Source organism: Scyliorhinus torazame, chromosome 7 (genome assembly GCF_047496885.1).
Source record: "Scyliorhinus torazame isolate Kashiwa2021f chromosome 7, sScyTor2.1, whole genome shotgun sequence".
NCBI lineage: Eukaryota > Metazoa > Chordata > Chondrichthyes > Carcharhiniformes > Scyliorhinidae > Scyliorhinus > Scyliorhinus torazame.
In genome coordinates, this window is record NC_092713.1 from 33,625,280 (window position 1) to 33,652,181 (window position 26,902).

A 26,902-nucleotide genomic window follows, 5' to 3' on the forward strand; every position below is an offset into this window, starting at 1 on the left:
CACCACTGTGCTGCCCACTTTTTAAAAAAGATGACTAGATGAGGAAGCCCATTCTTTGTTGTGCCTTTTTAAAATCGATGTTGTACTCACCCAGTTCTCCATGCTGGAGGAAGTAATGCTGAAGATTTGTTGAAGAATTGTTTGAACTATGGGATTTCAGATTTACAAGGCTGCTGTGATGAATTGATTTGATAATTGTTGTGATGGTATTATTGATCCAATGCCAGTGTTTAACTTTTTCCATTTTTTTGACCTTCAGCTTGTGTCACGTGAGAGTATCTTTTAAGAAATGGGGGTTTATCGAATAGCTGTAGTGGGTGTACCTTTAAGCAATGGGTGTTTATTAGAGAGCTGCAGTGATGTCAGAGTGTGGGTGCAGCTGGGCTGTCTGCCTGCTTTACTTTAGTTTTAGGCTGTTTGCTACAGGGTGTGGCTATTTTCGTTTTGCGAGCTGGATAGCTACAGGCAAATCAAGGCGCTGCATAATGATCTCTTTCTGCAAACTAAAGACTGTCTCCAAATCAATTGGGTGATTTCAAAGTGCTGACAGCTCTCAATAGTGAATTTAAACCTGATCTGTGTTAAAAAGGGTCTTTTGTCTTCCGGATGTTGTTTGGGAATTTATTTAGGGTTATCTATAGAGTACTGTATTCTTTTTTTAAAAAATATATATTTTATTGTAATTTTTTTCCCCTGAGCAACATTTTTCCCGCTTACAAAACAAGCGAAACGATAACAGTAACAAAACAGAAATTTTAAAACTTTTTAACAATAATAATAATATACAAGTAACAAAACCTCGTACTCTATTGACCTATACTCAACTGCCTCCCCCCCCTCCCCCCTCCCCCCTGGGTTGCTGCTGCTGGTCATCCGTCTTCCCTCTAACGTTCCCCTAGGTAGTCGAGAAATGGCTGCCACCGCCTGGTGAACCCTTGAGCCGATCCTCTCAGGGCAAACTTTATCTGCTCCAGTTTAATAAACCCCGCCATATCGTTTACCCAGGCCTCCAGTCCGGGGGGTTTCGCCTCCTTCCACATGAGTAGGATCCTGCGCCGGGCTACGAGGGACGCAAAGGCCACGACATCGGCCTCTTTCGCCTCCTGCACTCCCGGCTCTTCCGCAACTCCAAATAGAGCTAACCCCCAGCCTGGTTTGACCCGGGCCTTCACCACCTGCGAAATCACTCCCGTCACTCCCTTCCAGTGCCGGGCACGCCCAAAACATATGTGCATGGTTTGCCGGGCTCCCGCCACACCTCCCACATTTGTCCTCCACTCCAAAGAACCTGCTCAATCTTGCCCCCGTTATGTGTGCTCTATGTAGCACCTTAAATTGAATCAGGCTAAGCCTGGCGCATGAGGAAGAGGAATTTACCCTGCTTAGGGCATCAGCCCACATACCCTCCTCTATCTCCTCCCCTAATTCTTCTTCCCACTTTCTTTTTAGTTCGCCCACCGACTCCTCCCCCTCTTCCCTCATCTCTCTATAAATCTCTGACACCTTGCCCTCTCCGACCCACACCCCTGAAAGCACCCTGTCCTGTATCCCCTGTGTCGGGAGCCGCGGAAATTCCCTCACCTGTTGTCTAGTAAACGCCCTCACCTGCATATATCTCAAGAAATTCCCCCGGGGTAACTTATACTTTTCCTCCAGTGCTCCCAAGCTCGCAAAAGTCCCATCTATGAATAAATCTCCCACCTTCCTAACTCCCAACTGGTACCAGCTCTGAAATCCTCCATCCATTCTTCCTGGGGCGAACCTATGGTTGTTCTTGATAGGGGACCCCACCAGGGCTCCCCGCACCCCTCTCTGTCGCCTCCACTGTCCCCATATGTTCAGTCCACTGTCCCCATATGCCGCCGCCACCACCGGGTTCGTGGTGTGAGTACTGTATTCTTTGGGGATTTATTGGTATTGATAGTTGTTAAGATGTTTACTGTGGGTTTATAAAGGGTTAACTGGTTTCATAAATAAACATTCTTTTAATTTAAACGTACTGTAAAGCTCTGTTGCACCACACCTGTAGAGTGGACCGTGTGCTCCCCATACCACAATCTATTAAAAGTTGTAGGTCAGGTGAACTCCATGATACACTTTGGGGTTAGAACAAACAAAGAACAAAGAAAAGTACAGCACAGGACCAGGCCCTTCGGCCCTCCAAGCCCGTGCCGACCATGCTGCCCGACTAAACCACAATCTTCTACACTTCCTGGGTCCGTATCCCTCTATTCCCATCCTATTCATGTATTTGTCAAGATGCCCCTTAAATGTCACTATCGTCCCTGCTTCCACCACCTCCTCCGGTAGCGAGTTCCAGGCACCCACTACCCTCTGTGTAAAAAAACTTGCCTCGTACACCTACTCTAAACCTTGCCCCTCGCACCTTAAACCTATGCCCCCTAGTAATTGACCCCTCTACCCTGGGGAAAAGCCTCTGGCTATCCACTCTGTCTATGCCCCTCATAATTTTGTAGACCTCTATCAGGTCGCCCCTCAACCTCCGTCGTTCCGGTGAGAACAAACCGAGTTTATTCAGCCGTTCCTCATAGCTAATGCCCTCCATACCAGGCAACATTCTGGTAAATCTCTTCTGCACCCTCTCTAAAGCCTCCACATCCTTCTGGTAGTGTGGCGACCAGAATTGAACACTATACTCCAAGTGTGGCCTAACTAAGGTTCTATACAGCTGCAACATAACATGACTTGCCAATTCTTATACTCAATGCCCCGGCCCTGGGAGAACCCCAGGGTTCTCAAAACCCTGGCCCACAATACTTGATATGACATACATATCCTCTCAAAATCAGGAAGTCATAATTAAATATCGAATTCATATGGCTGAGGGAGTTGATGACTTTGCAACCCCAAAGTTTACTCATCATCCCTTTCCTGAGTCATTCACTTTACAAGGAAGCAGCCAATCAGATGGATTCATCCAGACACAGTATTTGTCACTAAAACATGTATTTATTCTGTTAGTGAATAGCTAAGTTGATACAAACAAAGTTAGTCAGTAATTTAAACATTTCTCATTCAACAACGAGGAAAAAAACTAACCACTTATTATTTATATAGTACCTTTAATTATGGTGAAACACCTTGAGCCACTTCACAAAGATGTACGAAAGATGGAATTCAAGCTAAAGGTGGGTTGGGGAAAACCAAAGGCTTAGAGATGAGCCTTAAGGAAGAAAACTGCTGGGAATTCAATGAAGATTAAGCTACAGATATTTAGGTGGTCTAGGTATCCTTTAGATAACTGATTCTTTGAATACGAGTCAGCCGAGATGCTTGCAATGCATTTTCTTTTCACTCATAGGATGTGGGCGTAGCTGGCTAGACTAGCGTTTATTTCCCATTCCTAATTGCCCTTGAATACCTTCTGTTGGACGTCTGACTGATTTTTTTCTGCAAGCACACCCTGGTGGGTTTTGACAAACTATTTATTAAACAAAGTAGGATTGGTAGGCTTGGGATTTTCTAATTGGTACCTCCCATTATTTCCTCTTGCCATCCTACAGTTGTGGCGTATCTGATGTTATTTTGCGTACAGGAACATAGGAATTAGGAGCAGAAGTAGGCAATTCAGTCCTTCGAGCCTGCTCCACCATTCAATCAGATCATGGCTGTTCCCTAATAGATAATCATCTTTGTCAAAGAATGGTCTTCTGCGCTTTTAGCTCAACATTCTTGTCTTCTCTTGTTGAGCGAGACTGCTTGACACTTTGGAAAGAGGAACAATGTTTGTATTGAAAGGGAAAGCAGCTGCTGTACAGAAGGCCTCAAACAGGCATAAGCATCAGGTTTGAAACATGGGTAGACCCTCATTTGTATAAACCATCCTTTTTCGGAGCAAGAAAATAGTGAATAACTTCCTTTGAGTTTTAAAACCACGTTAATTTTCAGGAAACGATCAGGGCAACAAAACAAAATAGAAATTATTTTAATTGTCAAAATTGAGACAAGAGGTGCAGTACCCTGGAATATTCAGGTAATAACTGGAGAGAGATATTAGATTTACATGAAGGAATACTTAGATCATTAGTGCCAGAGATTTCAGAAGACAGTGCTGGTTATAGAAACAAACCATCAGTTGCAATAACTTTCAATTTAATGCAGAAAGGTGTTCCAAAGTGCTTTGGAGAAGCGTATGTTAAGAAGGATACTGTGGGGAAGGAATAAGGTTAGCAGTGTTGAGCAAACTTTGAATCAAAGTTATTGAATTTTAAGGAAAACCTGGAAAGAGGGGAGAGGTATAGGGGGTGTATTGAGTCTAGCTGGCTTAAGGCCTGTCCAACAATATTGGACAAAGATCAAGGATGTTGTACAATGACTTAGAGTCAGGCACAAAGAGTGTGGGAGTTGTGCTGCTGACCGAGGTCATGAAATAATTCAGGCACAAAGGTAAGAGGACCTATTGAAGACTGGAAGTTGATGTAAGTTATTAAGACTGAGGAGATGGTGAGTGGAACTTGGTTTGGGATAGAACATAGCCAGATGAATTTTGGACGAGCTGATATGTTGAGTGGGTGGAGATGGGAACCTGGCTAACAGTGTTGATTTAGAGAAGTTTGAAAGTGACTAAAAGGGATGATTAGCATTTCAGAGACTAAGGTAGTGACAGAGGTGATGGGTGTTATGGAACTAAAAGTTGATGCTCTGCTGATTTCCTCTCCCATCTCACAGACCAACAAATGGAGACTGCGGCGTTTTGCTGAGTTCTCTGGAGTGGTCAGAAGTGGTTTGATTTCGTCCTGGAGACTATAGCTTTGACATTAATAGTGTTTCCATCTTAGAGTGACCATTCCCCCCTGTAAGAAGGAAACACTAATTTATTATGTGAATTACACAAGGATTTGTACAAATACTGCTACAATAACCTTGGTGCTTATTGATAGTGCAACCCACCTCCAGTGCAGTGCTGTAAGAATAAGAAACTCAGGCTTGGCTCATTGCAGTAGTGACACATGTTGACAGCATAATGCACAATCACACCATACAATTCCCTCATAGTTCATAGGACTGTTTGGTCTGTTCACTTTTTTATACTGCCCAAACTATAAAAACTTTGGGAGAAAGCATTTATAATTATCTCTACCTCTTGTCTTAGATAAAATTAAAATGTTTGATAGCAAATGTTTCGAATTAAACCTGTTTTGCAGCAGTTCTAGAAAATATAACCGCTTGAAAAGAATGGAGGACAGCGTTGTTGCGATTTCTATGGCATCCTGTCATTAGTTCTGAAAGGTAGGCAGTTGCCCAGTAACAGGATAGTTGGTGCCTGTAGATATAATGCTATGCAACTAAATTGGACTTTGTTTTTGTTTGTGTGAAAGAGAAATTGACTTGAATTCGGGCCAGGGGATTGTGATACCTCCACATCTGAGTTCAACAGTGGCTAGGATACTGGACCGAAACCCCAATATTTTATTTTAATTTTGTAAGACTGAGGAAAGAATACTTGGTTCTGAGAATGATTGCCCAAAGAAATAGGGATATGGTATTTTAAAACAAAAACATTGTTAGTAACACAGTATTAAAAGCTTTTAATATCACACTGATTGCTTGATTGTCTCATCTACCGAAGGACAGTGAAAAGTATTTTTCTGCAGCCAAGGGAACGTACACTGTACGTACACAGTAAACAAAAAGAATAATCGACAAAGTACATCGACGAATAAGTAATTGGTTACAGTGCGGAACAAGGGGCCAAACAAATACATGAGCAAGAGCAGCATCGGGCATCGTGAATAGTGTTTTACAGGGAACAGATCAGTCCAAGGGAGACTCATTGAGTCCAGTAGCTGTGGGGAAGAAGCTGTTCTTGTGTCTGGATGTGCAGTTATCTTCTGCCTGATGGAAGGGTCTGGAAGAGGGCAAAGCCCCAAAATAGCTTACAATTTCCGCTTAAACAATATTACTCAACTCGGTAAATACAATACCCTTACTTGCTATCTTTATTTCCGCTTAAACAACAAAAAAAAATAGACCATCTCAGCCCTCAATCCACCCTAAATACCAACGGCACAGAAGAATACTTGCTTTACAGAGTTATCCTTTGAGAAATAGATCTCTTGACACTGCTTCACAGATCTGTCTCTGGTCCGAGCCCCTGCAGAAACCTTGGCTGGATGTCTTCAAAAGCTATTTCATCTGGCTTGTTTCAGCTTCCTTTGTCCTCCGACAAGTCTGAACAGCTTTAAATACAGTTAATGTCTTTTAACTAAGCCACAGTGAGAAAAACAGAATTGCTTGGTCTTCGCTTCAGCCAGAATCAGATCGCAACTGAAAATGTTGACTCAAAATGCCTGATGCCTTAGCTCCACCATGCAATGACATCATTTGGGGCAGCATGGTAGCACAGTGGATAGCACTGTGGCTTCACAGCGGCAGGTTCCCAGGTTCGATTCCCCGCTGGGTCACTGTCTGTGTGGAGTCTGCACGTTCTCCCCATGTCTGCGTGGGTTTCTTCCAGGTGCTCTGGTTTCCTCCCACAGTCCAAAGACGTGCAGGTTAGGTGGATTGGCCATGCTAAATTACCCTTGGTGTCCAAAAAGGTTAGGAGGAGTTATTGCGTTATCGGGATAGGGTGGAAGTGAGGGCTTAAGTGGGCCGGTGCAGACTCGATGGGCTGAATGGCCTCCTTCTGCACTCTTATGTTCTATCTCACCAAGCTGAAAACGAATTATCTCCCCAGGGAATCCCCTTAGCCCATGCTTTTACAATGTTTAGTTGTATCTCGGGTTCCTAAAAGCTTTGTTGTTTTTCAAACCAAGATTCCATTTAAAACATGTCTGCAGCAGCCAAACACACTAACACAGACTTTTAAGCCTTACTTCATCAGATACTGATAATCCAATATATCTAAAATTCTATATTCATCAGAGAAAAAAGGTACTGGCCTGGAATTTGCAGTTGTCATAATGGCAAAACTGTCATAACATCTGTTGCTATTGTTTAAAACTGACTGTGATTTCGGTGCTGCACATGCACTGTTAAATGTGGAAATCTGGAACTTGCTGTCAGTGATGCCTTGCTCCACCACAGGGTTTGCTGTTGCAATTTTTGCACTTGCAATCATCACAACTTCAGTGATTGATGTGAACTTCAACTTTTCATGCCCTATTCTCACTGAAAAACATTAAGCCTTACTGAATATTGTTAACTGTTCTCTCTCTTTAGGCATTGTCCCTCTCTCCTTTTTAAGTGTGCTGTCATAGCAATGCTCAATTTCCCCATCATCCTGGTGAACTACTGCTCCATCTCCAACTTCCTTTTCTTCTGAAGTTCTTGAATGTGTTGTCACCTCTTGAAATGAAATGAAAATCGCTTATTGTCACAAGTAGGCTTCAATGAAGTTACTGTGAAAAGCCCCTAGTCGCCACATTCCGGCGCCTGTTCGGGGAGGCTGGTACGGGAATTGAACCGTGCTGCTGGCCTGCTTGGTCTGCTTTAAAAGCCAGCGATTTAGCCTAGTGTGCTAAACCAGCCCCTATACCAAAGTCCATACCAAACTTTCCCAGGACACCATGTTTGAACCCCTTCAATCTGGTTTCCACCCCTGCCACGGTACCAAAAATGGTTCTCATCAAAGTCACAAATGATTTGCTAAGTGACTGTGATAAAGATAAACTGCCCTTCCTTATCCTGCTTGACCTGTCCACAGCCTTTGAAATAGTTTGATTACTCCTCGAGTGCTTGACTACTGCCTTCCAGCTGGGTAATACTGCTCTCACCTGGTTCCATTCTTACCTATCTAACTCTGACCGAGTGCTTCTCTTCCTGTTCCTGCACAGTTAACTTTGTTGTTCTGTAAGGATTTATCTTCGGTTTTCTGCGTATTTCTTTTTTGTTGTTGTTGTTGAGAAATATTTTTATTCAACATTTTAACAACAATAATGCCCGAGTTCCACCCCAGGTCTCCAAAATGTAAAACAAACAAACCCCATCTTTCCTGCAACCCCTCGTCCGTCATTCTCTGAGCAAATTTCACCTTCTCCAAATACAGGAATTCCAATAGGCCCCCAGACACACCAAAGGCACTGGGGGAAGAAGCTCACCTCCAGCCTGACCGAACCCGTCCGCGAGCAATCAATGAGGCGAAGGCTAAAATGCCTGCCCCTGCTCCGGCCGGCAGGTCCGACACCCCAATTATGGCTCCAGTTCCATGTGCAGAACATCGGACATGGTGCTGAAAAACAACCTCCAATATTTCTCCAACTCTGTCTAGGACCAGAACATATGGACATGTTTGGCTGGGTCCCTCTCCCACCGCTCACAACTATTCCCCACCCCCCTCAAATAGCTGGCTATTTCTTGCCTTCGTTAAATGTGCCCTATATACCACTTTTAACTGAATCAACCCTAGTCTCGCACACAAGGTCGAGGCATTGACCCTTGCAACACCTCGCGCCATAATCCTTCTTCCAGCCGCATCCCCAACTCTTCCTCCCACTTGACTTTAATCTCTTCCATGGACTCCTTGTCCTCCTCCATGATCCTGCTGTAGATTGCCGAAACGACCCCACTCTCCAGCTACTCCAACAACAAGGATGACGGTGCCACTGGAAAGCTTGGGAACACCTTTCTTGCGAAGTTCCACACCTGCATACATCTGAATCCCTCCTCACGCTGGAGCCCATACTTTGCCCCCAGTTCCTCCAAATCTACGAATCTCCCCTCCAGAAACAGATCCATCATCTCTTTTACCCCTTTCTCCTCCCAACCTCAGAACCTAGCATCCATCCTCATTAGCTCGAACCCATGATTCCCTCTTAATGGTATCACCCTTGACCTTGCCCTCAAATTGAAGTGCTGTTGGATTTGCCCCCAAATCTTCAGCGTGTCTACCACCACAGGACTGCCCGATTACTTATCTGAGGTAAGTGGTAATGGCGCCATCGCCAGCACCCGCAGCCTCAAATCCTTACAGGAACCAGCCTCCACCCGCACCCACAGGGCCCCTGTCTTCCTACTCCAGCATTGCACCTTCTCCACATTCACTGTCCAGTAATAGTGCAACAAATTCGGAAGGGCCAAGCCCCCCTGACTGCCGTCCCATTTGGAGCACCACCTTCCTTATCCTTGCTACCTTCCCTGCTCACACAAATCAAGAGCCTATCCACCCCTCGAAAAAAAAAAATGTCTTTGGCAAAAAGACTGGCAGACACTGGAACAAAAACAGAAACCATGGCAAATATTCATTTTGACTACCTGCACCCGGCCAGCTAACGACAAAGGGAGACTGTCGCATCTTCCCAAATCCTCCTTCATCTTCCCCACCAGCCTCGTGAAATTTAATTTACGGTGCCGTGCCTAGTCCCACGCAACCTGCACCCCCAAATATCTGAAATGAGTTGTTGCTATCTTAAATGGAAACCCTTCCATCCCACTCCTACACCTGGAGAAGACACGGCAAAATACTCACTCTTTCCTGAATTCAATTTATACCCCGAAAATGCCCCAAATTTCCCTAGCAACCCCATTTATGTCCCTCAATGATGAGCCCTGTTCCGAAATATACAGCAGCAAGTCATCTATGTACAGAGACACCCTATGTGCAGGTTCGACACAACATCGTGGGTCGAAGGGCCTGTTCTGTGCTGTATTTTTCTATGTTCTATATTCTATGCTCCACTTCACCCCACCCTCACTATCCCCCTCCATAGGCCCGAACCCTTAGCACAATTGCCAAGGGCTCAATCGCCAACACGAACAAGAGGGGGGACATAGGGCACCCCTGCCTCGTTCCCCAGAATGATGGGAAGCACTCTGCCTGCTTATCATTCGTCCGCATGCAAGCCGTCAGGTCCTTGTATAATAATTTTACCCAAGCCATAAATTTCTCCAGTACTGCAAACAAATAACTCCACTCCACTCTGTCAAAAACCTTCTCTGCATCTAACACCATCGGCACATCTAACTCCCTCCCCTCTACCGGAGAAAGCACCACATTCAGCATTCTCCGCACATTCAACGACAATTGCCTGCCTGTTCACTAGCTATCCCTTTCATTTTCTCCCTCTGCTCCCGGACCACCAACTCCTCTCTCACCAGGGTAATGGCAAGAGTAGGAAGGCAGTGCAGATGTCCTCTGCGGTCATCTCCCTGCAAAACAGATATACCGCTTTGGATACTGTTGAGGGAGATGGCTCACCAGGGGAAGGCAGCAGCAGCCAGGTTCATGGCACCATGGCTGGCTCTGCTGCGCAGCTGGGCAGGCAGAAGAATGGCAGGGCTATAGTGATAGGGGACTCAATTGTAAGGGGAATAGACGGGCGGTTCTGCGGACGCAATCGAGACTCCAGGATGGTATGTTGCCTCCCTGGTGCAAAGGTCTCGGAGCGGCTGCAGGACATTCTGGAGGGGGAGGGTGAACAGCCAGCTGTCGTGGTGCACATAGGCACCAACGATATAGGTAAAAAACGGGACGAGGTCCTACAAGCTGAATTCAGGGAGTTAGGAGTTAAACTAAAAAGTAGGACCTCAAAGGTAGTAATCTCAGGATTGCTACCAGTGCCACAAGCTAGTCAGAGTAGGAATGTCAGGATAGATAGGATGAATGTGTGGCTCGAGAGATGGTGCAAGAGGGAGGGATTCAAATTCCTGGGGCATTGGAACCGGTTCTGGGGAGGTAGGACCAGTACAAACCGGACGGTCTGCACCTGGGCAGGAGTGGAACCGATGTCCTGGGGGGGTGTTTGCTAGAGTTGTTGGGGAGAGTTTAAACTAATGTGGCAGGGGGATGAGAACCGATGCAGGAAGTTGGAAGGTAATAAAACAGGGACAGAAACAAAAGGCATAGTCAAAAATCAAAAAGGGCGACAGTACAAGGTACAGTGACTGAGGGGAGCTCAGTGAATAGGACCAGGAATACTAAAAGGAATAAAACGGGAAGTGAAAACATTAATGGTAAGCGATGCGGCAGGTTGTTACATGAAGATATGGGATCAACGACAAGGAAAATTAGGAGAAAGGTTAAGAGGAAATATAACTTAGGAGAGGTTACTGATCGAGGTGTTAAGATTCAGAACAGAGGTAAAAAAAAGCCAACATAAGTGTACTTTACCTGAATGCTCGTAGTATTCGGAATAAAGTAAATGAGTTGATGGCGCAAATCATCGTGAATGACTATGATTTAGTGGCCATTACTGAAACATGGTTAAAGGATGGTCACGACTGGGGGTTAAATATCCGAGGGTATCAAACTATTCGGAAGGACAGAGTGGATGGTAAGGAAGGTGGTGTAGCTCTGTTATTTAAGGATGACATCCGGGCAACAGTAAGGGATGACATCGGTGCTATGGAGGATAAGGTTGAATCCATTTGGGCGGAAATCAGGAATAGTAAGGCGAAAAAGTCACTGATAGGAGTAGTCTATAGGCCACCAAATAGTAACATTATGGTGGGGCAGGCAATAAACAAAGAAATAACTGATGCATGTAGAAATGGTACAGCAGTTATCATGGGGGATTTTAATCTACATGTCGATTGGTTTAACCAGGTCGGTCAAGGCAGCCTTGAGGAGGAGTTTATAGAATGTATCCGCGATAGTTTCCTAGAACAGTATGTAATGTAACCTACGAGCGAACAAGCGGTCCTAGATCTGGTCCTGTAATGAGACAGGATTGATTCAGGATCTCATAGTTAGGGATCCTCTCCGAAGGAGCGATCACAATATGGTGGAATTTAAAATACAGATGGAGGGTGAGAACGTAAAATCAAGCACTAGTGTTTTGTGCTTAAACAAAGGAGATTACAATGGGATGAGAGAAGAACTAGCTAAGGTAGACTGGGAGCAAAGACTTTATGGTGGAACAGTGGAGAACCTTCCAAGCGATTTTTCACAGTGCTCAGCAAAGGTTTATACCAACAAAAAGGAAGGACGGTAAAAAGAGGGAAAATCGACCGTGGATATCTAAGGAAATAAGGGAGAGTATCAAATTGAAGGAAAAAGCATACAAAGTAGCAAAGATTAAAGGGAGACTAAAGGACTGGGAAATCTTTAGGGGGCAACAGAAAGCCACTAAAAAAGCTATAAAGAAGAGTAAAATAGATTGAGAGTAAACTTGCTCAGAATATAAAAACAGATAGTAAAAGTTTCTACAAATATATAAAACAAAAAAGAGGGGCTAAGGTAAATATTGGTCCTTTAGAGGATGAGAAGGGAGATTTAATAATGGGAGATGAGGAAATGGCTGAGGAACTGAACAGGTTTTTTGGGTCGGTCTTCACAGTGGAGGACACAAATAACATGCCAGTGACTGATGGAAATGAGGCTATGACAGGTGAGGACTTTGAGAGGTTTGTTATCACCAAGGAGGTAGTGATGGGCAAGCTAATGGGGCTAAAGGTAGACAAGTCTCCTGGCCCTGATGGAATGCATCCCAGAGTGCTAAAAGAGATGGCTAGGGAAATTGCAAATGCACTAGTGATAATTTACCAAAATTCACTAGACTCTGGGGTGGTCCCGGCGGATTGGAAATTAGCAAATGTGCCACCACTGTTTAAAAAAGGAGATAGGCAGAAAGCGGGTAATTATAGGCCAGTGAGCTTAACTTCGGTAGTAGGGAAGATGCTGGAATCTATCATCAAGGAAGAAATAGCGAGGCATCTGGATGGAAATTGTCCCATTGGGCAGACGCAGCATGGGTTCATAAAGGGCAGGTCGTGCCTAACTAATTTAGTGGAATTTGTTGAGGACATTACCAGTGCGGTAGATAACAGGGAGCCAATGGATGTGGTATATCTGGATTTCCAGAAAGCCTTTGACAAGGTGCCACACAAAAGGTTGCTGCATAAGATAAAGATGCATGGCATTAAGGGTAAAGTAGTAGCATGGATAGAGGATTGGTTAATTCATAGAAAGCAAAGAGTGGGGATAAATGTGTGTTTCTCTGGTTGGCAATCAGTAGCTAGTGGTGCCCCTCAGGGATCAGTGTTGGGCCCACAACTGTTCACAATTTACATAGATGATTTGGAGTTGGGGACCAAGGGCAATGTGTCCAAGTTTGCAGACGACACTAAGAGAAGTGGTAAAGCAAAAAGTGCAGAGGATACTGGAAGTCTGCAGAGGGATTTGAATAGGCTAAGTGAATGGGCTAGGGTCTGGCAGATGGAATACAATGTTGACAAATGTGAGATTATCCATTTTGGTAGGAATAACAGCAAAAGGGATTATTATTTAAATGATAAAATATTAAAACATGCTGCTGTGCAGAGAGACCTGGGTGTGCTAGTGCATGAGTCGCAAAAAGTTGGTTTACAGGTGCAACAGGTGATTAAGAAGGCAAATGGAATTTTGCCCTTCATTGCTAGAGGGATGGAGTTTAAGACTATGGAGGTTATGCTGCAATTGTATAAGGTGTTAGTGAGGCCACACCTGGAGTATTGTGTTCAGTTTTGGTCTCCTTACTTGAGAAAGGACGTACTGGCACTGGAGGGTGTGCAGAGGAGATTCACTAGGTTAATCCCAGAGCTGAAGGGGTTGGATTACGAGGAGAGGTTGAGTAGACTGGGACTGTACTCGTTGGAATTTAGAAGGATGAGGGGGGATCTTATAGAAACATATAAAATTATGAAGGGAATAGATAGGATAGATGCGGGCAGGTTGTTTCTACTGGCGGGTGAAAGCAGAACTAGGGGGCATAGCCTCAAAATAAGGGGAAGTAGATTTAGGACTGAGCTTAGGAGGAACTTCTTCACCCAAAGGGTTGTGAATCTATAGAATTCCTTGCCCAGTGAAGCAGTAGAGGCTCCTTCATTAAATGTTTTTAAGATAAAGATAGATAGTTTTTTGAAGAATAAAGGGATTAAGGGTTATGGTGTTTGGGCCGGAAAGTGGAGCTGAGACCACAAAAGATCAGCCATGATCTCATTGAATGGTGGAGCAGGCTCGAGGGGCCAGATGGCCTACTCCTGCTTCTAGTTCTTATGTTCTTATGTTCTTACCACCAACCCACACCTTAAGTGACGCCATCATCACTGTCTGATGCTTTTTGAAATGCTTCGAAACAACAGTTCGAACTCTCCGGCCATCACCTCTGTCATCCTCTCCACCGTGATGGGTGTGACCCCACCTGACAGACTCCCCCTCACCACGCTCGGTGGCGGATGATCGCTCACTACCTTCTTCCCTGGATTATTCGTTCCGGTTTTTGACGTTCTATAAATGTCCCAAACCTTCCCGCAACTTCTCACAGACAAATCTTCCCCCAAAACTGGGCTTAAAGGGCATAAAAAGACAGCTCTGGCAGGAGCCACCAAACATGCGTTTCCGCCCACATGCCGCAACCGGAAGTCGCCTGTGACTTTGTCATCTAGATGCTGCCCTTGGGAAAAATCATCATCCACAAGTAGTGTGTTTGTTTTCAGCTGTACACTGGTGACACCCAGCTCTGCCTCACAAGCACCTCTCTCTACTCCTACATTATCAGGCTCTTTATCCGATGAGCAGAAATGACCTCCCAATTAAATACTGGGAAGTCTGAAGCTATTGTTTTCGGTCTCTGTTCCCAACTTTAGTCTAGGTTCCATCCTTCTCCCTGGCATCAGTCTGAGATTGGGCAAGTCTGTTGGTGTCATACTTAACCCCAGTGTGAGCTTCTGAGCAGATATTTGTGCCATCAGTAAGACCGCTAATTTCCACCTCCACAATGTCACACGACTTTTTGCCTCGTCTCACGTCCATCAGCTGTTGAAACCATCATTCAATTATTTTTCTGTCTCTGGACTTTACCATTCTAATGTGTTCATGGCTGGCTTTCCACATTCTGTCCTTTGTAAACTTGAGTTCATCTAAAACCTTGCTGCCCGTATCTTAACTTGCAGAGGAAGCATCCGTTCCATGTCTACTTTATCCATACCTTGTATCACCTTGTATACCTCAATTTGATCTCCCTCGTTCTTGTAAACTCTAGATTTGGAAGCACCTGCTGAAAAATTCTTGGTGGTAATAGCAAAACTAACAATCGCTTTAAAATGATCAGCTGAGATGTAATGTGGATCATTTACACTTTCTCGAAGCAGCAAGCTTTAATACACAGGCATCCGCTCTCTGCAAACAGAAGGAATATGTTCAAGCCTTCTACCTTTTTGAATTAGCCAGGAGCTTAATGAGCCTATATTTCTCCATTGCTTACTCCATGGCAAAGCCTCAGCCCATCAGTCAACTTGCCAACCAATTGGAACCCTTCCCCATGTTGTTTGAGATTTGGCATTCTTACATTTGCCCTGTTTCATTGGAAGACAAAAAGCTCCAACATGATCCAGCAGGACCACGATCATACCGGTCGGTGCCAAAGAAAAACCAGGCAATGTGCCTCAACAACTACCATCCGGTGGCCTTGACATCTTTCATTATGAAGTGCTTTGAGAGATTGGTCATGAGACACATCAACTTCATATTCCCAGAATGCCTTGATCCACTGCAATTCGCATACTGCCACAATCGACCCACAGCAGGCGCTATCTCCCTCGCTCCCTGGACTCTTACACCAGACTTCCATTCACTGATTACAGCTCCACCGTCAACACCATAGTCACAGCCAAGCTCATTTCCAAACTCCAAACCTAGACTTGGCTCATCACTCTGCAATCACGATTTCTTGACCCATAGACCACAATCAGTAAGTATAAAGAACGGCACCTCCACAATAGTCCTCAACACCGGGGCCCCACAAGGCTGCGTACCTAGCCCCCTATACACACACGACGGTGTGGCAAAATTTGGCTCCAACTCCATCTACAAGTTTGCTGATGATATGACCGTCGTGGGTCGGATCTCAAACAACGCTGAATCAGAGTACAGGAGGGAGATGGAGAACCTCGTGGCAGGGTGCAATGACACCAATCTCTCCCTCAATGTCAACAAACTAAGGAGCTGATCATTGACTTCAGGAAGCAAAGTGTAGCACACACCCCTGTCTGCATCAATCGTACCGAGGTGGAGATAGTTGACAGCTTCAAATTCCTAGGTGTACACATCACCAACAATCTGTCCTGGTTCACCCATGTTGATGCTAAGACCAAGAAAGCGCCTATGCTTCCTCAGGAAAATAAGGACATTTGGCATGTCCATTGATTCTTAACAATTTTTACAGATGCACCATAGAAAGCATCCTGGCTGCATCACAGTCTGGTATGTCAACTCCTCGGCCAAAGACCGTAAGAAACTAGAGAGAGCTGTGAACACAGCCTGGTCTGTCACGTGAACCCATCTCCCATCCATTGACTGTCTATATCTCCCGCTACCTCGGGAAAGCGGACAGCAGAATCAAAGACCCCTCCCATCCAGGGTATTCTCTCATCCAACCTCTTCCTTCAGGCAGAAGATACAAAAATCTGAGAACACGCATTAACTGATTCAAAAACAGCTTCTTCCTCGTTGCTACCAGACTCCTGAATGGCCCTCTATGGACTGAACAGATCTCTTCATGCATCTGAATAGCACTACACTCCGTATGCTTCACCCGATGTTGATGCATTTACATTGTGTATCTATCGTATGTCCTATATTTTTCATGTATGGTACGATCTGTCTGGACTGTATGCAGAACAATACTTTTCACTGTGCCTCGGTACATGTGACAAATCTAAGCAATAAGTCTCTTTTCAGCTTCTATCCTTTAAATGAAATGATTGTTTGTGTACACAGTGATGATTGCTAATGCAATGCCAATCAACCTTTCTCCCCATAATCTCACTGCGCAGCAGTCAGTTGTTGGAAGTTTTTAAAACATCAAATTTTAAATGTTTTGACTTCATTTTTCTATTTTTCCTTTCAGTTTCTTTCATCCTCTTAATCCAATCATCTTCTCCCTATTTCTTTTTCTGTAATATATTTAATTCTAACGCACACACCTTCTCCATCGTTCCTGTTTCCTTCTGCATCAGTAAATCTTATTGGTGTTAGTCCTGCCTTTCATTGAGGTTGCAGATGCCTCAGCTCCGACTTCAAGCAAATTTTTTAATACAGTGCAACAATGTATATTTAGTGAAAGTGGTTGAAGGTTTGCCATGTACTGGATCTGGTGCACTCCATTGTAGTATGTTTAGGGGGAACCTTGATCTGGTTCTTGATATCATTTTTATTCTACATTGGCCATAAAGATTTACTTTTTTGTTCCCTCTGTCCCAAGAGACTGATGGCGGTCGATTAATAATGCATCTAGCAGAGCCATATATGGCTGGATGGGCCACATGGACTCATCCTTTCCCCATACATTTATGTACACAGACACACGCAGGCATACGCATCTTTCTCTCTGTTTACTGTAATCAAATTTACATTTAATTCCCATTAATTAATATCTTGAACACCAGTAACTTTCAGCTTTTTGTATATATTGAACCTGCTACAAATATTAAGCTCCCCAGGGATCTTTGTTTGATATTACATATGCAGTGCTCCTGGTTATTAGATGGCAAATTCTAAAAAAAATCAGCAAATTCTCTAACTTGACTTGATAATATACAAAGTAAACTGTATGCAGTTACCCTAGGCAAAGAACAGACCTGCACCTGTTTAACACTTTTAAAATTTTCAGATACCCCAAAGCACTACATAGCTAAAAAATTATGTGCAAATAACCTATTACTTTTTCTATTTGCAGGAATCTTGTTAAGAAATATGGTCCTAAACGTTCCAGCAAAGATGAAGAACCCAGGTAAGGACCTAACGGAACAAGCTAACAATTTGAGTACACAGATACCTTTTTCAAATTGTTTGAACAGAAACATATGCAGCCCATTTAAGATTAAGTCACAGTCCTGGGACTACTCAGCAAAAGCCAAATGTATTTCCACAGAGCAGTGGCAGTAAGTGTCTCAGGCACTCTCTCTGGGTTTCTCTACCCCATCTTTGAGAGCAAGATAATCTTTGATTATCTCCTTGATTGGGGCAATGCAGATCTGAAGAACAACAATCATATAAAAGAGGAGAAAATAAACATTTTCATTAGAGAATAATTGAGCTGTACTGATGGGCATATATTTTATACAATTTTATCAGCCAACCTTTTGACCTGTACTCAGTCTTTGATAGCCCAAGCCCATTATGTGGAGTGAAACAAAAAATCAGAAAGATATGTGAATTTTATTATGGTAAACTGAAAAAGTGCAAGTATATAAGTGAAAGAAAAAAATTGTGAATAAATGTGTATTATAAATGTCAGCCTGAGACATAAAACATAGCAGCAGAATTAGGCCATTCGGCCCATCGAGTCTGCTCTGCCATTCCATCATAGCTGACATGTGTCTCATCCCCATCCTCCTGCCTTCTCCTCAACCCCTGATCCCCTTATTAATCAAGAGCCTATCTATCTCTGTCTTAAAGACACTCAGTGATTTGGCCTCCACAGCCTTCTGCAGCAGTGAGTCCCACAGATCCATCACCCTCTGGCTGAGGAAATTCCTCCTCATCGCTGTTTTAAAGGATTGTCCCTTCAGCCTGAGACTGTACCCTCGGGTTCTAGTTTCTCCCACTAGTGGAAACATCCTCTCCACGTTCACTCTATGTAGACCTCTCAGTATTTTGTACGTTTCAATGAGATCCCCCCTATATCCTTCTAAACTCCATCGAGTACAGACCCAGAGTCCTCAACAGCTCTTCACCTGACAATCCTTCATTCCAGGGATCATTCTTGTGAACCTCCTCTGGACTATCATTGCAAATATTCCTCGGGGTAGTGTCGTAGGTCCAACTATCTTCAGCTGTTTCATCAATGACCTTCCCTGCATCAGAAGATTGTGTTTTTTCAGCACTTCCGCAACTCCGCAAATACTGAAGCAATCAATCTGAATCCAAATGCAGCAAGACCTGGACAATGTCCAGGCTTGGGCTAACAAGTGGCAAGTAACATTTGCATCACACAAGGGCCAGGCAATGATCATCTCCAACAAGTGTGAATTTAGCAATCTCCCAATGACATTCAAGAGCATTACCATCACAGAATCACCACTATCAACGTCCCTGAACCAGCCATGTAAATACTGTGGAGACATGAGCAGGTCAGGTGCTGGGAATTTTTGCAAAATGTAACTCGCCTCCTGACTCCCCAACGTCTGTCCACCGTGTACAAGTCGCAAGTTAAGAGTATGATGGAATGCTCTCCACATGCCTGCATGCAGCTCCAACTACACTCCAGCTCGGCACCATCCAGGATTTTGATTGGTACTCTAACCACCACCTTAAATATTCACTCCCTCCACACCACTGATGCATAGTAGCAGAAGTGTGTACCATCGACAAGATGCACTACAACAACTCTGGAAGCTCCTTAAACTGCACCTTCCAACCATGCTATCACTACCACCTGGAAGGACAAGTGTAGCAGATGCATTGGAACATCACCATCTGCAAGTTCTCCTCCAAGCCACCTGACTTGGAAGAATATTGCCGTTCCTTCATTGATGTTCGGGCAAAACCCTGGAACTCACTTTCTAACAGCATTGTGGGTGTACTTACATCACATTGACAGCAGCAATTCAAGAAGGCAGTTCACCAATACCATCTCGAGGGCAATTGGGAATGAGCTGGCATAGCCAGCAACACATGCATTCCATCACATTTAGACTTTATGAATTGTCTTAATTTTGCTGTCAGTTACCCTTTTTAAAAATAAATTTCGAGTACCCAATTTTTTTCCAATTAAGGGGCAATTTAGCGTGGCCAATCCACCTACCCTGCACATCTTTTTGGGTTGTGCAGGTGAGACCCACGCAGACACGTGGAGAATATGCAAACTCCACATGGACAGTGACCCAGGGCCAAGATTGAACCCTGGTCCTCGGTGCCGTGAGCCAGCAGTGCTAACCACTGTGCCACCGTGCTGCCCTAACAGTTTCCTTTTTAAGGGTGCTAACTCGTGCTGGGTTGCAGTTCCGTGATTGCTAGTCGCCCTCAATAGCACACCCAAGTGACACTTTTCTTGTGTGAAGACAGCAATGTGCATTAACCTCATCCTGTTTTATTTCATCTGATGTCTGTAGCAGTCCGCAGTGAGAATTCTGGCTGATGTATTCCATGCACCAAGAGACACTGTGACGACTAGTTGCCCACCACGGGTACAATCCTGGGTGAGATTCACGAGTGAACAAACGTGAGAAGCTTTCTGGCCTGTAACTCGATACTCATACTCATAGAATCATTGAAATCTGACAGTGCAGAAAGAGCCCATTCAGCCCATCATGACTGCACCAAGTCTCCAAAAGAGCAATCAACCCAAGCCCACTCTATCACCCTATCGCAATAACCCCCTAACCTAACCTTCCCTAAGGGGCAATTTAGCATGGCTAATCCACCTAACCTGCACATCTTTGGTCTGTTGGAGGAAACCGGAGCACCCGGAGGAAACCTACACAAACATGGGGAGAAAGTGCAAACCCCACACAGACAGTGACCCAGGCCGGAATTGAACCCAGATCCTTGCCACTGAGAGGCAGCAGCGCTAACCACTGTGCCACCATGCTGCCCATGCTGGGTCAGGAACCTTTTAAACCCTAATAAATTAAAGGTTCAGAATTACTTGTTCAGAATTATAGGAAAAACTTCATTTTGGAAAGAAGTAATCGTCTGTTGAAAGGGAAAAGGATGGTGTTTTCTGACTTAACTGGAAATAAATTCTAATATATATTTTAACTGATTTCACAGAGTTCCATTGCCCCTTTATTTCACAATTAAAATCAACCAAGAGTGAATCTGCAGATAATTGTGTCAGCAGGGGCTGGTTTAGCACTGTGTGCTAAAACAGCTGGCTTGTAATGCAGAACAATGCCAGCAGCGCGGGTTCAATTCCCGTACTGGTCTCCCCGAGCAGGTGCCGGAATGTGGCGACTAGGGGCTTTTTGCAGTAACTTCATTGAAGCCTACTTGTGACAATAAGTGATTATTATTATTAGCTTTTGAATTCACATTTCAAATGCAGCATGGTTGTGGTGCGTTTGTAAAAATTGGGGCAACTTGCTGTTCATGCACTTATGTGGGAAAGTGGCAACTTTGGTAAATTAGCAGGAGGTTACTCGGGGAATATATCTCAGTCGGTGACATCAGAAGGCATGGGAACTAGATATATATTTTCATTCCTGTTGCAAAGCTTGATTTTACTTGTCCAGTTACAATTGTTGCAAGAAGTTCAATAAGTGCAACAAAATGGCAGTACATTTGGGATGTAAATGAACCCCTCATCTCCATCAACATGAGGATTTTCTTTTGTCATTTTGTTGCTAATCTTTCAGAAAGTTTAAAATATAGCAACGGTTTTGGTAGTTGACAATTGCTGATATACCTTATATTGACTTTATTTTTAAAATTGAATTAAAGATTGCTCAATTAGCATTTTTCTACGTCAGAACCTTTGGCCCAAATCTTTTGTTCATGGTTGGAACCCCTATTTCTGACCCTGAGTGGACAAAAAAATACCCACTTCCTCCGATTGAGGATCCTGCAGAACTGACTTAGTGCAGGAATCCTCAGAAGGAGCAGCAGAGAGAATCTTCATAGAAACCACACCCCTTTCACGATATCAGCTAATCTGTAGGAGTTTAAACATCTCTTCTTTGAAAAGCTATGTGGAGAAACTGTAAGGGAGCAAGATGGGTAAGATAAGTGGGTGAAGGGGTAAGATTGGTGAGGGTGTAGGGTAGGTAAGGCAAATGGGTGAGGGGTATGAATTGGTAAGGGGCTAGGGTGGGTGAGGTATGTAGGTGTAAGGTGGTAGGGTGAGCTGGTGGGCAGTCAGGTCTTCGTGGGGGAATAGTTGGGGATAATAAGATTGGATTGGGGGGATTTGGTGGATTGGGAAGATAATTGGGTGCTGGTGGCTGGTTGGTCAGGGGGCGGTGGTGGAAGAGTCAGTGTGAGTGATTGGGGGTTCAGTTGTATAGCTAGCCAGGTGTTAGACTGGGTTTTAATCTAACATTTTCTGGGTAACTGTTTTGCGAAGTAAATTGGAATTGTCTGAAGGCTCCAACTGAGCTAACGTGAATGGTGGTCCCTTGACTGATGATCGGTGGGTTAATAGTGGGGAACGCAGACATGGTGGAGACACAAAATCAATATTTTGTCTGTTTTCATGGTGGAGAACACTAATACTATTCCAATGGTAACAGGCAATGGAGAGGATAATAGAGAGGAGGAACTTAGAACAAGCATCATCAGTAGGGAAGAAGTGCTAAATTAACTATTGGAATTGAAGGCAGGCAAGTCCCCAGGCCTACATCCTAGGGTCTTAAAGGAAGTGGCTATGGAGAAGTGGATCCATTGGTTATACTATTCCAAAATTCCCTGAATGTAGAATGGTTCCTGAGGATTGAGAAAATGATAATATAAATACCCTTATTCAAAAATGGAGGGAGGCAGAAAGTAAGAAACTAAAGACCGGTTAGTTTAACATCTATTGTTGGGAAATTGTTAGATTCCATTATTAAGGAAGTAATGACAGGAAATTTAGAAAGTCAAAATGCACTCCATCAGAATCAGCATGGTTTTATGAAGAGTAAATCGTGTTTGATTTATTTGCTAGAGTTCTTCGATGATGTAACAAGCCGAGTAAATTTAAGGAGGAGATGGACAGATTTTTAATTAGTAATGGGTTGAAGGGTTATGGAGAGCAGGCAGGAAAGTGGAGTTGAGGCCGAGAGGAGATCGGCCATGATCGTACTGAATGGCTGAGGGGGCTGAATTTCCTACTCCTGTTCTTGTTTTCCTCTGTTCCAACTTGCATCCTGGCTCTTTCCCCACACCTCTTGCCTTTTTCTCTGCCCATTTGGATAGGAAGACAGCTTGAAGTGATGGAGAATTGCATGCAGGTAGCTTCCTACTAATGTCCGATAAGTAGTGGAAATGGCTGAATCTACTATTTTGACCAAGCTGATCAACTGTCCATCCAGCTCATTATATGGCTCAATGTCAGATAAGTGCAGTGGGACATTTCAGTAGGTTAAAGATAGTAGATAAATGCTATTTGTTGTTTTCTTTTGTCTTTTGTTTCATTGTTCCCATGACAGGTTTGTGAGTGCATGACAAGGATTTTGTTCCCTAGTTTTTGCTGGATGCTCAAGATGTCCATTTTGAGTTGAAGGGTTGGATTTTTAGATCCTGCTGTGTTGGAATGGAGGTGGGTGGGTGATGAAAATACCCGCGGCAGCGGCATGCTGGTTTCTTGTCATCGTTGCTGCCGTCAGCAAGTTTCGTCAGGACGGAGGGAGGCTGACTCCAAGGGGAGGTGCTGACATAGTGGTAATGTCACTGGGCTGGTGATCCAGAGACCCAGTGTAATACTGGAGAGCTGGGTTTGAATCTTGCCATGGCAGATTGTGGAAATTGAATCCAATGAATATCTGCATTTAAGTCTAATGATGACCATAACACCATTGTTTACAATTGTAAAAATCCAACTGGTTCACTAATATCCTCTAGGGAAGGAGGTCTGCAGTCCTCACCTGGCCTACATGTGACTCCAGATTCAGAGCACTGTGGTTGAAATGGCCAACCAAGCCACTCAGTTGTATAAAAACAGCTACAAAGTTAAAAGGAAAGAAACCGGATGGACCACCTAGCGCCGACTTAGGCACTGAAAACGACAATGGCAAACCAGCCCTGCAGACCCTGCAAAGTCAACCTTACTAACATCTGGGAGCTTGTGCCAAAATTGGGAGAGCTGACTCAAAGATTAGTCAAGAAACCGTCTGATATAGTCATACTCACGGAATCATACCTTCCAGATGACACCACCAGAGGTGGTGGCCCAGTGGTATACAGTCGGAGGTAGTTGGCCTGGGAGTTTTCAACATCGTCTCCAAACCTTATAAAGTCTCATGGCTTCAAGGCAAACCGCCTGCTGATTACCACGTACCATCCAATGTCAGCTGATGAATCAGTGGTCTGCCATGTTGAACACCACTTAATAATAATAATGATTGCTTATTGTCACAAGTAGGCTTCAATGAAGTTACTGTGAAAAGCCCCTAGTCGCTACATTCCGGCGCCTGTTTGGGGAGGCCGGTATGGGAATTGAACCCACACTGCTGCCTTGTTCTGCATTACAAGGCAGCTATTTAGCCCAGTGTGCTAAACCAGCCCTTGGAGGAAGCCTGAAGGGTGGCAAGGTCACAGAATGTGCTTTGGGTAGGGCACTTCAATGTCCATCACCAAGAGTGACTCGGTAGCACCACAACTGACCGAGCTGGCCGAGTCCTAAAGGACATCACGGCTGAACTGGGTCTGCATCAGGTGGTGAGGAATCACCAAGAGAGAAAAACATACTAGACCTCATCTGTACCAACCTGCCTGCTGAAGTCACTGGACACTGCAAAGGCTATGGGCCCTGACAATATTCTGGCAATGGTCCTGAAGACTTGTGCTCCAGAACTTGCCGCATCCCTAACCATCTGATCATTTCCTCTTTGGACACAACCCATCTGTACTCCTAGCATTTCGGCACTTGAAATGCTCTACAGGCTTTCTCTTAATGCTTTGGATTTTTATCCTTTCAATGTATCACATTTGGTAAATATTCCATCCGCTTTCTCCTTCGATAAAATGTTTTTACACTCATCATCTGTCAGGTTGAAGAATTCTAGAATATCTTCTGCTTTATTATCCATACTGGAAATTAACAGGTCCACCTGTTTAATTTAATCACCTTCTCGTAGCCCCGATGCATAAAAGATCGGCTAACTGTAGCAGAGAGTTGGGAATAAGAGTGGCATTTTCAGGATGGCAACCTGTAACGATTGGAGTGCCACAGGGATCTGTGCTGCGGCCACAATTATCTACAATATATATTAATGACGTGGATGAAGGAAGTGAATGCACTATTGCTAAGTTTGCGGACGACACAGAAATAGGTGGGAAGGTAAGTGGTGAGGACGAGACACTGGGCGCGATTCTCTGCTCCCGCGCCGGTTAGGAGAATCGCCTGGTGCCCCATTTTTCCCCATGACGCCGGTCCGACGCCCTCTGGCGAGAACGGCCCCGTCGGGTTCTGCGCGGCGCAGGCCAGAGAATCGCCCGGGACACCCAAAATGGCGATTCTCCGCTACACCCGCTATTCTCCGGCCCGGCCGGGCCGAGCGGCCTGCCCAAAATGACGGCTTCCCGCCGGCGCCATCCACACCTGGTCGCTGCCGGCGGGAACAGCGCGGGAACGCTGGGGGGGGGGGGGGGGGGCGAGGGGGGTTCTTTCACCGGGGTAGGACTCAAAAGGGGTCTGGCTCGCGATTTGTGCCCACCGATCGGCGGGCCGGCCTCTCTGAAGGAGGACCTCCTTTCCTCCGTGCCCCGCAAGATACATCCGACATCTTCTTGCGGGGTGGCCTCGGGGAGGACGGCAACCATGCATGCGCGGGTTGGCGCCAATGCACGGCGCGTGCTGATGATGCTGCTTTTGTGACACGCCCCCCGAGTTTCTCATGGCCCCGATCCTAGCCCATTTTCAGGCCCAGAATCGGTCGAGAACGGGGCAGTTTCGCGCTGTCGTGAACCTCGACGGCGTTCACGACGCCGTGGGCACTTAGACATTTTTAACGGCAAATAACACTGTGGCGTAATCCAGAAGGGAATCCCCCCTGGACACGGATGGAAAAAAGAGAGGAAAGTAGCCGGATTGCGGTGGATCCTCTAGAGCAGCGGCCAGGAAGGCAGGCACAAAGCAAGATGGCGTCGGAAGGAGGCAGTTTAATATGGGGCCCTGACCAACAAGAGTTCCTGCGGCGTTGCGTAGATGAACTCAAAAAGGAGATGAAGGAGCTGTTGGCCCCGATATTACAAGCGATTGAGGGGCTAAAGAAGGAGCAAAAGACCCAGGAACAGGAGCTTCGGGTCATGAAGGCAAAGGCTGCTGAGAATGAGGACGACATACAGGGCCTGGTGGTGAAAACGGAGATCCACGGGGCACAACACAAAAGATGTGTGGAAAGGCTGGAGGTGCTGGAGAATAATGCGAGGAGGAAGAACCTAAGGATTCTTGGTCTTCCCGAAGGTGCAGAAGGGGCGGACGTCGGGGCATATGTGAGCACGATGCTGCACTCGTTAATGGGATCGGAGGCCCCGATGGGTCCGCTGGAGGTGGAGGGAGCCTATCGAGTTATGGCGCGAAGACCGAGGGCTGGAGAAATTCCTCGAGCAATAGTGGTGAGATTTCTCCGATATAAGGACAGAGAGATGGTCCTCAGATGGGCAAAGAAAACTCTGAGCAGTAGGTGGGAGAATGCGGTGATCCGCGTATATCAAGATTGGAGTGCGGAGATGGCGAGAAGGAGGGCAAGCTTTAATCGGGCCAAGGCGGTGTTGCATAAAAGGAAGGTCAAATTCGGAATGCTGCAACCGGCAAGACTGTGGGTCACACATCGAGGGAAACACCACTACTTCGAAACGGCAGATGAGGCGTGGACATTTATTGTCGGGGAGAAGCTGGAGTGAGCGGGCCAGAAAAAGAACGTTTGGGACAAAAGTGAGGGGGTGAATTTGTGGGATGAAGGGGGGAAAAGGGGAAGAGAGGACTTCCCAAGTTGTTAAACCTGCGACCCTGTAACTTCTCTCTCTTCCTCATGTCGTGGGGGAGGGAGTGAGGGAGGATGAGGAGCTGAGGGCGCCGGCCATTGGGGGCGGGGCCAAAAGGGAAGCGCGGGCTTTGTTCCCACGCTCTGGTAATCATGGCGGGAACAGGGAAGCAGGAAGGAGGGGGCCTCGCACAGTGTGAGCCGAGGTCACGGGGGGAAGCCGAGGTCGGCCAGAGTTTGCTGACTTCTGGGAGCAACATGGGGGGTGCAATTACGCTAGCTTGGGATCTAGCGGGGGTGGGGGGGGGGTTAACTGGGTTGCTGCTGCTGGGGAGAAGGGGGAGCTGGTATGGGAGGGGGGGGTCGGGGCGAGGGGGGCGCCGCCTGGGGGGGATACAGC

The 26,902-nt window shown here is 45.4% G+C and overlaps 1 protein-coding gene across 4 annotated transcripts in view; it reads left to right on the forward strand.

Moving 5' to 3' along the window:
* fnbp1l (formin binding protein 1-like) overlaps positions 1-26,902 on the forward strand; it is a 269,825-nt gene that overhangs the window by 146,128 nt on the left and 96,795 nt on the right. For all 4 annotated transcript variants that reach the window (XM_072510515.1, XM_072510516.1, XM_072510519.1 and 1 more), the window contains exon 3: positions 17,616-17,669. In XM_072510515.1, coding sequence (XP_072366616.1) covers positions 17,616-17,669 — 54 coding nt within the window. The remainder of the gene's footprint in view (positions 1-17,615; positions 17,670-26,902) is intronic.